Source organism: Adiantum capillus-veneris, chromosome 8 (assembly GCF_014529385.1).
Source record: "Adiantum capillus-veneris isolate H3 chromosome 8, ASM1452938v2, whole genome shotgun sequence".
In the NCBI taxonomy this organism is placed as follows: Eukaryota; Viridiplantae; Streptophyta; class Polypodiopsida; order Polypodiales; family Pteridaceae; genus Adiantum; species Adiantum capillus-veneris.
In genome coordinates, this window is record NC_140938.1 from 29,935,205 (window position 1) to 29,950,320 (window position 15,116).

Here is a 15,116-nt window from a genome sequence, read left to right on the forward strand (position 1 = left end):
TCATATACACATTATTTGCTACCAAGGTTGGTAGTCTTTGAGTACAAGGTTTTGAAATATTCCTATATTTTGAGTTTAGTGATTACAAAAGAATGGGCTAAAGGATAAGCTAGGAGATACACACATGGGTCGAATCCTACCACCATGGATAACTTTGGTAACTTGGTCATAGACCCATTAACACTCTTTTAGATGAAATGGGGAAATCCCACAACTTTGGGAGTGGTTTCAATGCCTATGGATTCCTATTTCCCATTTGATTTGGGAAATTTTCATTTATTTTGGGAATATTATAGATAAGTTTTTTATTGAGGACTTGTGTTACATTAGACAAAGAAATAGATTCTCAAGAGAATGGTGGTGTTGAGAAACACCTTTTTTTGTCCCATCTAAAATTTTATTTTCGTGTTGGTGCTTGTTAATACTTTATAAAATCATACATAGACACGGATAACAAGAAAAAAACATATGAAAATAAAATGCTATTTAGTTTCTCCTATTAAGCTAGCTTGTGCTTTCTCCATAACTTTGAATGGGACTTTAATTGCTTCTGCAAGTCTTCCACCCCTTGGAGTCCATGACCACACAACTACATCAACACACTCCCAATGCTTTGGGTCAGCAAGATTGCAGCACCAATTCTTTTTTCAACAATACTCATATTGTTCTTGGATTGTGGGATTTTTTTTAAATCTTTTGGTGCCCAGTATTGAATGAAAACTTTCTTGTAGTTAGAAGATGAGTTGTCTACATCAACATCTGACTTTGCAGCTCCTAGCCATATCGAATATTTTGGATCTGCGAGTCTCACAAGAATAAAGTCCCCTTTCCTTACATCAATTTGAGGCGTAAAAGCTTCCTATGGCCTTGCACTTTGAGGACCAACATAGTGATCATTCAACTCTTCATATCCTTGAAACGCATCTGTGTCTTCCTCCATCTGTTGCATTTGATGACTCCCTGTAGTCTTTGGCTAAAATGATGTAGATTCACCAATTTGTTTACTGGTTGGTTGCTCAAGCTCACTAATTATGTTTTGCCAATAAATAATAATTGGCTCCATATATTTTGTAGAATTGTGGCCCTTTCCCTTTAGTAGAGTCCATCTTTTCCAGAACTCAAGGTATGTCTTAATCCCTTGAATAACAAGCAGAATATCCCTCACATAGTCTGCTATAGGAACCACATCTAGACAACCTACTCCCAATTTTAGTTTCCCTTGATCATCTTTTTTCCACAACTCAATTCCCGACTCCCTCGACATCCAATTAGATAATTTGGGGTGAATTTTGTACTGAATTCCTGGGATTTCACCTTGCATAAAGAAAAAAAATTGAAGTGGCTTAGAGTGTCCAACACGAGCATACTGTCAAGCTGAATGAGATTGGGTTCTTTCTGAATTTAGATCTGGCAATAGCCCTATCATGACAGCAACAGAATTGCAGCTAGGGGCATGGATGCGAAGGACATAAAGTTCGTCATCAATTATGATTTTCATGGATAATAGTTCTTGTTATGGTTTGACAAAAGTACAAGCAGTGGAGCACAAAACAGCAAAATGACAACAAAGGTCGCACCGACATTGACGCGCGGGTCAACAACACAACATGGCTCAACAAATACTCCCCACTCACTCATCACATTGGATATTCAACAACACCATCGCACTAGCCTCGGAAAGAGCTACACGATAATGCCAAGCATTCCTCGCGGAATGGAGCGAACGCGCTCAATCACAAACTATTTGCAGCTGTAAGTATATCAAATGATATGAGTTTTCTGTGTGCAAGTAGTCATTAGAATTGTGGTGACATAAGCTACACATATGTACTCATAGATTTCAATTTTGGACACTTAAAATTTTTGGCTCTGTCTTCATACATGTTTTTTTGCAAATGGGTCTAGAGTGAGGGTTCTGAGTGTAGAGGCTTTGGGACAGATGTATCCTAGTGAGGAGATGGTGTTCCTTAAGTTTCATATGATTGTGGCATGGTTTGATGAGTTTCCTTCCACTTGTGTGTATGTGGATAGAAAGGAACCATACACCAAAGGGGGAAATAGAATACTACCAAAAGCATCCAGTTAGTACCAAAAGCTAGCAGCAGGCAGTCCTCAAGGCATCTACCAAATAGTACCAAAAACTACCAAAACTACCAGTCATCAAAGACAAAAGACAACCATGAACTACTAAAAATTGAACCAATTGAGAACTATGAGTTACCAATTAGTACCAAAAGATTTCAGCTACTACCAAAAGCATTATAAATACACCCAAGACAAAAATTAATTATTCAAACATAACCAAAACTACCAAAACGACCTTGTTAGATCCACACTATAAACTACCAAAGTGTAACCAAAAGCTGACTGTAAGGGTTTAGTGGTACTAGCAACACATTTAAAACTATTAAAACAACAAAATCATCAGACTAAATAAACTTCTAATAACAACATGATAGAAGAAACCAAAACAAGAAAGTAGAGCTAGAAAGACCCAAAAACGCTGAACAAGGACTACCAAAATAGCATAGACAAAATTCAAAAAACTACTTGAAGCTACCAATCTACCTAAAATATGCAACTACCATACAGAATCAAGAGGACCTGACACTGACAAAACTACCAAAGCGGGATTTACAGGTACCAAAAAATACCAAGAGCTTTCACAAATATGACAAACTACCAAAGGATTTCAAAACTGCTAGACTTGCCAAAATCTACGAATACTGAAAAAATTAATTGAAGTACCAAAAATTGCCATAAACCACCAAATTTATTAGAAATACCAAGGTAGCAACAAATATAAGTTATCAGAAAGCTGTCAAAAATACCAAGACCACTTTCTCAAGGCACAGATGTCAAGATTACTTATTGCAAATCAACTCCCTTCTCAAGATTCTTCATGTCCTCATTGTTTCCAATTCGGTGAAGCATGCGTTGACTGGATCCTTGATCAGCCTCCACCTCTTTGATGTCCTTATCATTCCAAGGGTTTTCCTACTTTAGTTTTGCAAGCGACATTTCATAGTACTCTATGTCATCTTTTATACACTTTGAAACAACATTGAAACCCTCCACTCTCAACAAAGTTTCGTTGTTTTGTTGTAGAGATGATTTAAACTCTTTCAACTTATCAGATGCGGCTTCACATGTCTAAGGCAATCTCTCAACAATTCTTTGTAGGTTTGTAACATAGCCATGTGTCTCTACATGATGCTATGGGGGTTCTACTTCTATACAAAGATTACCACCACTTTGCATAAGACGAGGCTTCTTAATAGATGACATGTGGCCTTTATGGGAGGTACAATTTGCCCTTTGCTAAGTTTTGATCTTTCGCTCCAACCCTCCTGGGTGGCTGGCACACATACTGAGTACACTCTCTCCAAAACTTGCCCATGCAACCTTATGGCTCACATAGTCCTTTGCTGCCACATGGCAATTCTCAAAAGCAAAGCAGCATGCAAACTTTGCAATGATCTCCTTACTAGATGAAGGGGCTTGGTATACCTTATGGAATAGGAACCTACAATCTTCAACTAGTAGGCTTGGTTGCACATGATTCAAGTAAATCTTTGCATTATTCTTGTAATGTTTCTTGAAAACAGTCATCCATTGGTCATTAGGGAGGTCTTCTTTCGTAAGATCCTTTGGAAGCACACCCTCAATGCTCAAACCATACTCCTTATGCAGCTCTTTGGTTGTATAGCAAAACTTGGTGAGAAGAGGGTATTTCTCCATTTTGTTTTTACCTGCAATATGGAAATACGTTTTAGTAATGCAAAACTTGACACAAAGATTCTAAACTTCTCTTTAGCACATGGATGACCTTGCCATTGAAGAATTTAAAATTGTGCAATACCAAAATTGTAAAGTACCAAATTTGGTACTGTAAAGTGTCAAATTTGGTACTATAAAGTGCCTCGGTTTATATGTTAACCTTCACTACCCTCCAGAGCTTTAAATTTGCATTCGGCTCATAGCACATATACTTACATGCATGCAATGCAAAATGATGCAGAGCTCTTAAGATACCATACACACACTTGCATGCATGCAATTTAATAAGAAAAAAGATTGGGCTCAAAACCTCAAAATCTTTGAATGACAATAGCTATCTTTCATGAAAGAAAGAACGTGTGACACAAAACAATAGTGTACATGTGCAAAGGAGGAACACCAATCTCTGGATTTTGTAGATGATCAAGTCTCATCCTTGCCAAAAAGCGCTCTAGACTTAGCTGATTTCTCCACAGAGAAGTCCCCCTTGCTAGCTCTCATGTTCGCGGTGTTGATGCTAAGACGAGATTTTGTACTTGTGATAGGGGACCTTGCATCCATGGTCCTAGGCTTCCTCCCCATGTGTGGTGAAGCCTTGGAAGAAGATTTCCTTGCAGGCATCCTCATAGTCGCGATGGTGCACAGTCAGAGACCTCGCTAGTTGCACATTAGAATGAAGAATGTGCTACCTGTGAGAGAGGTGCAAAGCCTTTTCTCAAAAAGACTTGACAAATGTGGTCTATGAGAGAGGTACAGACCAATTAGAGGTGCAGAGCTGGTGCGAGGTGCAGGGTGCAATAATTGAAGCGAGACAGAGAGTGGCAATGGTCACGTCACACAAGTGCAAATGTGCAACTCCCATCCATAATTGCATCCATGCTTTCTTTGAAAAGAGTGGTGTTTCAATTTTGAATACATTTGTACTTTCAAATTCCTACTATCTCAAAAAGAAATTATTAATACTTTCCCTCTTGCAACTTAAATTTTAGAGGACAAAAAAGGTTCCCTCCAAAACAACCTCGAAATATGCAAAGTACCAACTAGGTAAGAACAAAAAGGTCATTTTTTTGTACCACCAATGCATGCTTTTAGCCCATAGCATTTTTTCTAAGTGTCATGCCAAGATTTTTGCCCTCCATTTGGCCCAAATGCAAGTAGTTCTGCTATCAAAAGCAAGCCTCATTCATCCGATTGAACACTGTCAATATTGAAACCCTATCCTCCACCATGGATAAATTGAGGGAAAGACTTATTAAGGTCGAAAAACCATCTGAAGTGGTAGTGTACTCTCAAAAATGGTTTAGAAGGGGCCTCCACAGGAGGGGAAATTGTTTTTGAGTTACCTCCTCTCTTTAAATAACTTTACCTAGCATTCCCCCCTCCTTCCTTGTGTGTGTTCGTGAAAAAATTTCAATCAAATGAATCCATCATGTTTTGTCTTGCAATTACCCTCTTGTGTGGAGGGCCCTCTCTTAATTTCATCTTACTACACCTCAACTCTTCGCCATGAAGAGTGAGAAACTCTCCAAAAAATAAATTTGGAAAGTTGAGCTAGTGCATTCTTCACACAAGTTCAATGATGACTACAATGTTAAAAGAGTCCATGTGATTTTCGTTGGTGGGAAGGCAAGAGAAGAAAGTAACGATTGTAGAGTTTGCGGCTTCTTATTAAAAAGAGTTTCTTCCTTCTAATGAAATGAAAAGGAGAGAAGAGAAGCTGGAAAGCTTAGGATAAATGTAAAATAAAACATCACACAATAACCCAATATTTCTCTTTTTATATCAAGACATAATTCTCAAGCCTCAAGGCCTAGGTGATTCGTGAGAGGTCTTAATCCAGAAATTCAAAAGAGTGTGTTCTAGCTCCTTTGTTTCCAAAGTATTTTTTATACTAATAGGTAAAGGGGGAGGGGATTCCGGCCCCCCTTCCCACGTGGCAACTCCTCAAGAGTCAGGCGAACATGGAGTCGGGCGGGCTCTTTCAAAAAATAGCAACTAAATCGTCGCCAGCCGCCTACTCAAGATGGCGTGCTTGGCGATGCCAGGTCGATCAAAGCGGGAGAGAGAGAGAGAGAGAGAGAGAGAGAGAGAGAGAGAGAGAGAGAGAGAGAGAGAGAGAGAGGGGAGGTCCTGCTCCACACAGAGAGAGAGAGAGAGAGGGGAGGTCCTGCTCCACCTTCATCATCCTCAACAGAGAGAGAGAGAGAGAGGCCCTCATCGCCACGCTGCTGCAACTACTCACCGGCTGCCCACCTTCGTCATCCGAGAGAGAGAGAGAGAGAGAGAGAGAGAGAGAGAGAGAGAGAGAGAGAGAGAGAGAGAGAGAGAGAGAGAGTCTGCCACGCTGCTCCTCATCGTCATCCTCAAGAGAGAGGGAGAGGTCCTCATCGCCACGCCGCTCCTCCACGCTGCTGCAGCTACTCACCGGCTGCCCACCTTCGTTATCCTCAAGAGAGAGAGAGAGAGAGAGAGAGCTCCTCATCGCCACGCTGCTGCAGCTACTCACCGGCTGCTGTGGTGACCTGCGGCTCCTCACCTCACGGATGAAGGCGGCTACTGCACCACCGGTAGCTACTACATCTGTGGTGACGTGCGACACCTCACCTCGCGGACGTCTGGCTCCTCAGCTCACCGGCTACTGCATCAGCGACTCACCTCACGGACTGCGGCTCACACCAGCGACTGCAGGTAGCTCTCTCTCTCTCTCTCTCTCTCTCTCTCTCTCTCTCTCTCTCTCTCTCTCTCTCTCTTTGTTAAAACCCTACCACGTGTCATTCCTGTGTCCCTGTCTCCGGCGTTCTGAGAGAGAGAGAGAGAGAGAGAGAGAGAGAGAGAGAGAGAGAGAGAGAGAGAGAGAGAGAGAGAGAGAGAGAGAGAGAGAGAGAGAGAGAGAGAGAGAGAGAGAGAGCTGCGCTTTGCCGGCGACTACACCCCTGTGGGCATGAAATGAGAGAAATGAAATGAAATGTTATATTGAACGTGTGTGTGTGTGTGTGTGTGTGTTAGAGAGAGAGAGAGAGAGAGAGAGAGAGAGAGAGAGAGAGAGAGAGAGAGAGAGAGAGAGAGAGAGAGAGAGAGAGAGAGAGAGAGAGAGAGAAATGAAATGACTCCAGGTCGGGAGGGTTGATTCCTTTGGAAAAAGGTTAAGGCAAGAGAATCTCATTTTCGAGCCAGTGCAGTGTTCCGGAAAATCATTTTATCAACCAAGAGGAAATTTTAGAAAATTAGGGTTTTACACTGTTTTGTTTATTTTGGGGCGGAATTGCTCCTTTTTCTCTTACCTTCGACACATGTTTGAAATTGAAAGCGGTACGATATTAAGTTGAGACACATGACCAGAGGGTGAACATCCTCAAAATAGAGCCAGGGGCACAACAACAATGCTTGGACGAAGCGGATATCATTTGGCTACCATCGTGCATCTCCTGCTTTATCGTCGACAATGCCATGAATGAAAATAGGAAAAATTACCCTCTAATTTGTGAAAATTTCCATACCACCCCTCAAAGTTCAAAAATCCGCAAAATATTTTGCCCTTCAAATTTTCCAAAATCCCCAAAATACCCGTGGTTACGTGAGTCTAGAGATGCAAAAAAAAAATGTAGCTTTCCATAAGAAGGCTGATCGTCTATCAATACAATATGCTAAAACTAGAATTTGTGTTGGTTATGTAGGCTTTGGAGATGAATTGCTTCATTATTTTAAGACATGATTGCCTTCTTTTTTAATAGATAATTTGTGACAAATTACATGCTAAGCACTAAAAAAACGGATCTTAATTGTCACAAAAGAATAAAGATAAGAAAATCTTGAACAGTCCAATCAAAATAGATACGGTTGGAGCAAGAGATGGAACAAGGGATGATAGAGAACTGTTATTGGGTGCTAATGTTGGAAGAAGGGTTGTATTGCCTTCTTCGTATGTTGGTGGCCCTCGCTATATGCACCAGCTGTACCAGGATGCCATGGCAATTGTACGCAAGAGAGGAAAACCTGATCTCTTCATTACATTCACATGCAATCCTGGATGGAAGGAGATACAGGATGCATAACTTCCTGGACAGACATCCAATGATCGTCCTGATCTTACTGCCCGTGTTTTCTACCATAAGTTCAAGGATTTGATGGGCTTGCTGATTAAGAGAGCTATTTTTGGTAAGGTCATTGGACACATTTTTGTGATTGAGTTCCAAAAGGAGGCCTTCCTCATGCTCACATTCTATTGATACTTGCATCTGAGCATAAGCCAACAGAGACATTGCATTATGATAAGATTGTGTGTGCGGAGCTTCCTGATAAAGTAATATTTCCACAGTTGTATGATGTTATCAGTCGGTGTAATGTGCATGGCCCGTATGGAAACTTGAATAAGAATGCTCTATGTATGAAAGATGGAAAGTGCAGGTTTAAATATCCTCGAAGCTTTAGTGCATCGACTACTGTGGCTATGGATGGATACCCAACGTACATGAGGAGGGATGATGGAAATTACAATGTTCGTAATAAAGTGCAAATGAGTAATAAATGGATTGTTCCATACAATACATTTTTGTCAATAAGGTACAATGCACATATCAATGTGGAGGTTTGCTCCACTATATCTGCTGTGAAATATCTCTACAAGTATCTGTATAAGGGACATGACAGGGCCACTGTTATTCTACAAGATAGTGAAGGGCTTTTAAATGAAGTTACAAATTATCTTAATGCTCGATATGTATCAGCATCTGAGGCTATCTGGCGTATACTTGGGTTTCACATGCATCAAGAGGAACCTGAAATACCACGGCTCCAAGTTCACTTGCCTCATCAAAATCAAGTCATCTTCATCGAGACAGAGCGACTGTACAGAGTGTGGTGGAGGGAGAGGTCAGCAAAAAGACAACGCTCACTGAGTGGTTTGTTGCAAATCAACAATATCCAGAGGCCAACGATTTGTTGTACATGGACTTCCCAACAAAGTGGGTTTGGAAGCCAGCAAGTAGAACATGGACTCAAAGACGGATTGGTGACATGATTGGAAGAATGTACCACATTGTTCCCAATGCTGGATATTTGTACTATTTGCGTATGCTACTCAACATGTGCAAAGGATGTAAGTCTTTTGAGGATATTAGAACCTTCAATGGATGAGTATATGACACATTTAAAGAAACATGTAATTCATGAGGATTACTGCAAGTTGATGATGAATGGTTTCTTTGTTTGGAAGAAGCTTCTTTTCAACAAACATGGCAACAATTGCGCCTACTGTATGTAGTCATTTTGGTTTTTTGGCATCCAATACATCCTGGTGCATTGCGGAATCGATTCTGTAAGGAGCTTTCTGAGGACCATGTATATCGTATGAGGGTTCGCACAAATGATGTGAACACATGGCACAAAACCAAGCTTTGTCAAACTTAGAGACAATGCTTCAACACTATGGAAAGAGGCTCTTGGATTATTCTGGAATGCCCTAGGTGGATCACACATTGCAAATTATGAGTGAGCATGGAGTGCTTGCTCAAGAGTCATGTATAACAGAGAGGAACAAAGAGTATTGTCTGCTCGAATGGAATCATCTTTCAATGTTGGACAAAGGGAAGCTTACAATCGGGTTTTACAAGCAGCTGGCATGAGCAGAGGGATTGTTTTTTTCTTGGATGGGCCAGGTGGAACGGGAAAGACTTATCTCTACAATGAATTGCTCTCTCGGATATGCGGAGAGCCCAAAGTTGCTTTGGCATGTGCATCGTTCAGGATTGCAGCACAACTTCTCGACAACAGAAGGATTGCACACTCTAGATTCAAGATCCCTATTGATATAACTTCTGAGTCCACATGTAACATTAAAGGAAACAGCAAGCTTGTTGAGCTGTTGCGAATGAGTTCACTAATCATATGGGATGAAGCCCCCATGGCTCATAGACACGCTTTTGAGGCTCTTGATAAGACACTAAGAGATGTCATGAAAAATGACATGTTGTTTGGTGGAAAGGTTCTCCTCCTTGGTGGTGATTTTAGACAGATATTACTTGTTGTGCATAAAGGGGGAAGAGAAGACATTGTTAATGCATCTTTGTGCCACTCATACATTTGGCAACGTACAGAAATCATGCATCTAACACAGAATATGCAAGTGGTCAATTGTTTAAGTAATGTTATTGAAAGAGAGTTTGTGCAATGGACACTTGATATTGGTAATGGCGATATTTGTGATGGGGACATACTTGATAATGTGGCCTTTCCGGCCTGCATGATGCTACCACAAAATAAGTTGCAAGCATTGGTTGCTTGCATATATAGAGACCTTGAAACACAGACTTGCCATGCAATCTTTTTCAAGGATAGAGCAATTTTGGCTCCACGGAACAAGGAGGTGGATGCTATAAACAATTTGGGCTTGCAGCAATTTCCTGGTACTTATCAGGAATATGTCAGTGCGGACTTAGTGTGTGAATCAAATTGTGATAGCATTTTATTCACAAGTGAGTTTGTAAATAGTTTAGATCTTGGGGGAGGTTTTCCACCGCATATTTTACAATTGAAACAGAATGCTCCAGTTATGTTGCTTCGCAATTTGGATCCAAGAAGTGGTCTTTGTAACTGGACATGCTTGATTTGTAAGCAATTCCACAGCAAAGTGATTGAAGCAGAAATCATTACAGGGTCACATGCAAGAAATGCAGTGTTCATTCCAAGGATTGATTTTCTCATGGGATCTAGAGAAGGTCTCCCTTTTGATTTGAGACGCCGCCAATTTCCCCTACGTTGTGCTTTTGGGATGACAATCAACAAGGCGCAAGGCCAAACATTGGGAGTTCTTGGATTGTATCTCCCAACACCTATTTTCACCCATGGTCAACTGTATGTGGCAATGTCTCGCGTGAGATCCTCTTCTGCCATCAAGGTTGTGGTTGGTGATAGTCACTTAACAAGCATTAGTAGACATGGAGATCAAAGAACATACACTTCTAATATTGTCTACAAAGAGGTGTTGCAATTGACCTGCCCCCTGCCACCCCCTTGCCATGGGGTTTAACGTGGTTGGATATGTTTCATCCAATAAAAAAGCACGGTGACTCTCGCAACTATTTCTTTGTCATTTATAAGCTTAGTATCTTCTTATGAAACATGGTGTAGCCTCAAGCAAGGTATATTCGCTGAAACAATTGACTAAGATTTATTAGTGTTGAGAGATTTATGATTCATGTGCTTTTTGATGAATTTCTAATCCTTTATGTATATGTATATGTATGAATGAAGATGGATCCTAACGCCTCTGTGACTTACACACTAGGGAGACGACCTCGACACGTCCGAGGTAAAATATTGTATATGTGTGTTTGTGACATTTCGATACTTTAAAGAATTTAAATCTCACAGTCAACGATTATGTATTAGATCCACCATTATGGAGGGGTCCAATCACAGCCATGCAGGTGATTCATCTACTCAAGGACTTGGATGTAGCAAGGTAACAATGTTGATGTTGATATAGTAAAGTAATAGCTTTTGTGTATCAAAATATCTATCTATATTAATAGCTTTTTGTTTGGCTATAGATCACAATATTACCCAGAATTCTTGATGGTGGGTATATATCATGCTTCATATGATCCGAGCTTACTATGCTACATTCAAGTTGCTATTCAGAGAGGATTCAGAGCACGTGTCACCATTGCAGAGTTAGGCAGAACTCGTCCAATTAATGCTATGTTTGCTCAGAATCTTAGTCTTTGGTTCCTACGTGTTTTTGTGTTAGGATCTCTTCCTCCAGTGATTGGTAGATGTGTTTTACATCGTGGGCCATGGGTGGTTCGATACCGCAACAAGGCATGTCGTAGGCTACGCTTTTGAGCGTATAAATCTTAAGTCTCTACGCATGTTATATTTTTTGACATGGGAAATATCACTTACTCTGTATATGTTAGTGCAAAGTTAGTTTGAAAATATGTTGTGATGACTCTTGTTTAAGTTGCTGCATAAAGGTTTTCATGTTGTCCATCTTATAAATTTCAAACACATACAGTACCGCTCTCTCTCTCTCTCTCTCTCTCTCTCTCTCTCTCTCTCTCTCTCTCTTATCAAGCATGAGAGAGAGAGAGAGAGAGAGAGAGAGAGAGAGAGAGAGCTATGTCTCTCTCTCTAGCTAGAGAAAGAGAGAGAGAGCCCAATACATGGACAACAAAGAGAGAGAGAGAGAGAGAGAGAGAGAGAGAGAGAGAGAGAGAGAGAGAGAGAGAGAGAGAGAGAGAGAGAGAGAGAGAGAGATCCACCCAATATGTATACAAAGGAAAATTCTTGAAAAACACCAAGGTTTAGTGTAATCCCACCTACAAAATTTGAGATTTACCTCTACATTTTAAATTTGAAGGAGGACTGATGAAAGAGTGCCCTATAGCCCTGATGACTGCGAGAGAGAGAGAGAGAGAGAGAGAGAGAGAGAGAGAGAGAGAGAGAGAGAGAGGGGGGGGGGGGGGGGGGGGGGGGGGCACCAGAAGAGGGCGGCTATACTAGATTTCAACTCCTTCGGTGGTGTACACAGAGAGAGAGAGAGAGAGAGAGAGAGAGAGAGAGAGAGAGAGAGAGAGAGAGAGACAGTGAGTAAATGTTCACCTGTTTTTATAAAATTTTTCAAGAGCAAAGAGCTTGAGGGTAATAGAGGCCATGCCGCCTTCGGCGGCAGCGCCGTTTTACTAGTTTTAATAATATTGGAATGAATATTTATCATAAACTAATAAAACAACTTGAATGTTTTCACAATGTGATAGTAATTAGAAAGCAGAAAACAAAGTGGTGTGAGTATAGTGTGGAAAGTGGGAGAATGATGCTCGAGGAAATTACTTATCAAAACCTCCTCATATCACCTGCATTCAAGAAGTTATTTTAAATATCGTTGTGGCCCAACGGGTTGGTTGTGTGAAGCATGGATCGTGGGTCTTCATAGGTGCGATGGTGGACCCGATCCTGAGGGGGTGGATAGGGGGGTGTTGGGCCAAATTCAACTTGGCAGGCAAAAGGAAGGGTGCAACACAGGACTTCCTGAGAGTTCACCCATCCCATTGTTGTTCTGGCCCAACCATGCTTAACTACAAAGTTCTCATGGAATCCGGTGTATTGGTGGGACCGATCACCGAAAGCTCGCAATCAGCAGTACTGTAAGACTCGGCTAGGGGTGCTTCCCCAGTGCCTTGAGCATCGCAGATTGAAGTTGCAATTATTGTCTAACCACTCCTTTGCGTTAATAATCGCTTTTGGGTATGCTTCCATCACGATTATTAGCTTTAGTAAGTGCATTTTGAGCCTACTTAATAATCGAATGTGCATATAGCTTAGTTGAGCCTCTACTTATCCCGCTAGGCTCTTCACCACCACCTAGTGGGGAGTGTAAGCGAATATTATCCTTTATTAAGATCTCCCTTTTGGAAGGGGAGTTTATTGCTCTCTCTTTTTGTGTGTCACTTGGTAACAGAACCCGATGCGTTAGTCGTAGGCGAAGATATTGTAAAATTTTCACAAATGTTAGCGGCAGGTAAATTATCCGAAATGGAGGTTAGCAGTGCCAATGGATGAAGGCAACGGCTTGGTTTTGAAACCGTTACATGATGCGGAAATGTCGAGCCCCAATTCGTCGAAGGCTTCAACCATGAAAAAGGAAAAAATTGTATTGATTGGAAAAGCGCCTTCTGAGGAACCAAGAGAGAAAATGGGCTAGCCAAGGGTTCAAATTTGAGGTTAAAACCCTCAAAGACGGGGCTCCTCAGGGTCCCATATGTACGAACGTAAATAAGGTGTCAAGTCCATCTACAAGTCGCAGGCCAGGCACCTCGTTTGCTAGCATACTCAAGGGGCCTAACACCAAGGATTGTGGAAAAGGCTCAGCAGAAGGGTTGTGGAGTGAAGGAGATATTGAAAAACTGCAGAATACAAGAGCTAGACTTCAGCAAGAGCTTAAGGAAGTCAACAAAATGATTGAATCCGGCCCTAGCAACAACAAAAGAACTAGCTCCCAAACAGATTACAGTGGGTTGGTGGAAGACGGGTTGGCAGATAGGGTCTTTTTCGCTTTAAAAAAGTCTTTGCCCCAGCAGGTGGAGGTTGCCGAGGCTATTACTGTAGCGATACCACCAGCAATTATCAAAAAACAGTTAGCCAGGAAAGCTAAGCTAACGCTTGTATTTGGGTTCATTGGAAGAATCCTGAACAGGTTTGAGATGATTCAATGGCTTCAAGGCCCTCAGATTCTGGGTCATGGAGGAGCAGTTGAAAGTACTTTTTACCTAGCTAAAGTATTCTATTCAATGAGATTCAAAAAGGCCTCCGATGTGGAAAATATCCTTGACAAAGGGCCCCTAGTCTTTAATAGGACTACGGTTTGTATGGTGCCTTGGGAGCCAGTGTTCGACTCAGCTGAATCTTTACAAGGGTTTCATCCGGTCTGGGTTGAGCTTGTGGGTCTACCTAGCTGGCTGTGGGAAAATCTCAAGATGCTTGCTAGCCAATTGGGCACTCCCTTATTTATACCTAGCAAGAGAGAGTTTGGCAGAACCTCAAACAAGGTTTGTTTAGGCTGGGATGTGTCTAAAACGCCACCTAAGAGCATGGTTATCAATGTCGGAGCAAGGCTAGTTACTATTCCGCTAAACTTTGGAACATACTTTGGGGCATTTTTTGAATGCAACAACTTTGGACACTTTGCCAAGGACAGCCCCTTGAAGTCTAATGATACTGCAGCTCCGGCAGCACAGGCCCCCAGTAAAATGGATTCCCCAATAGAAGGGCTAGAGAAGCAATGAGGCAGTAACGAAGGGGTAAATGCAGAGAAGGATAAAGGAGGTATGGTATGTGACAAAATGGATATTAAGATGCAGGACAATATTGTGGAGGAATTGATTCCCATACACACTTCTGAAAGTGCAGGCAATAATAATAGGATCAGTACTCCCGCTGCTATCCCCAATTTTATGACAGTGACAACGGTGACGGCTATCCAAGTCCTTGGTCTAAAAAGAGCCAAAAGAGTGAAGGTAGTGGCAAGAGACTCCAAAGTGCTTCAAGTCGTGAGAACACTTGAGGTGAAAGGATCTAATTCATCATCCACCACTTTGAAAGGAGGGGGGTTCACTGTCCCACTGCTTGGATGTTGAAGAATTTGTTCCTCTATCCCAATGAACTCCGCATTAATGATGGAGTCTCTCACTATCCAATCTTGGAACGTAAAGGGGTTGAAAACACGTAAGAAGAGTACCCTTTTCTGGGAGGAAGTAAAAAAGGAGAAGACAGTCAACTACTGGGCCATCCAAGAACACCACTTAGATGCCCATAGCAAGAGAAAGCATGTGCTAGGAAAG

At 41.5% G+C, this 15,116-nt stretch overlaps 1 protein-coding gene across 1 annotated transcript; it reads left to right on the plus strand.

Annotated features, from left to right (window-relative positions):
* The first annotated feature begins 9,295 nt into the window (after positions 1–9,295).
* LOC147451881 (uncharacterized) lies at positions 9,296–10,804 on the plus strand. Its single transcript, XM_086519181.1, has one exon. The coding sequence runs from the start codon at positions 9,296–9,298 to the stop codon at positions 10,802–10,804; it is 1,509 nt and encodes a 502-aa protein (XP_086375307.1).
* Positions 10,805–15,116: the final 4,312 nt, after the last annotated feature.

Coding starts and splice junctions, on each gene's coding strand:
- LOC147451881 (XM_086519181.1), top strand. CDS start 9,296: ATGTATAACAGAGAGGAACAAAGAGTATTGTCTGCTCGAATGGAATCA.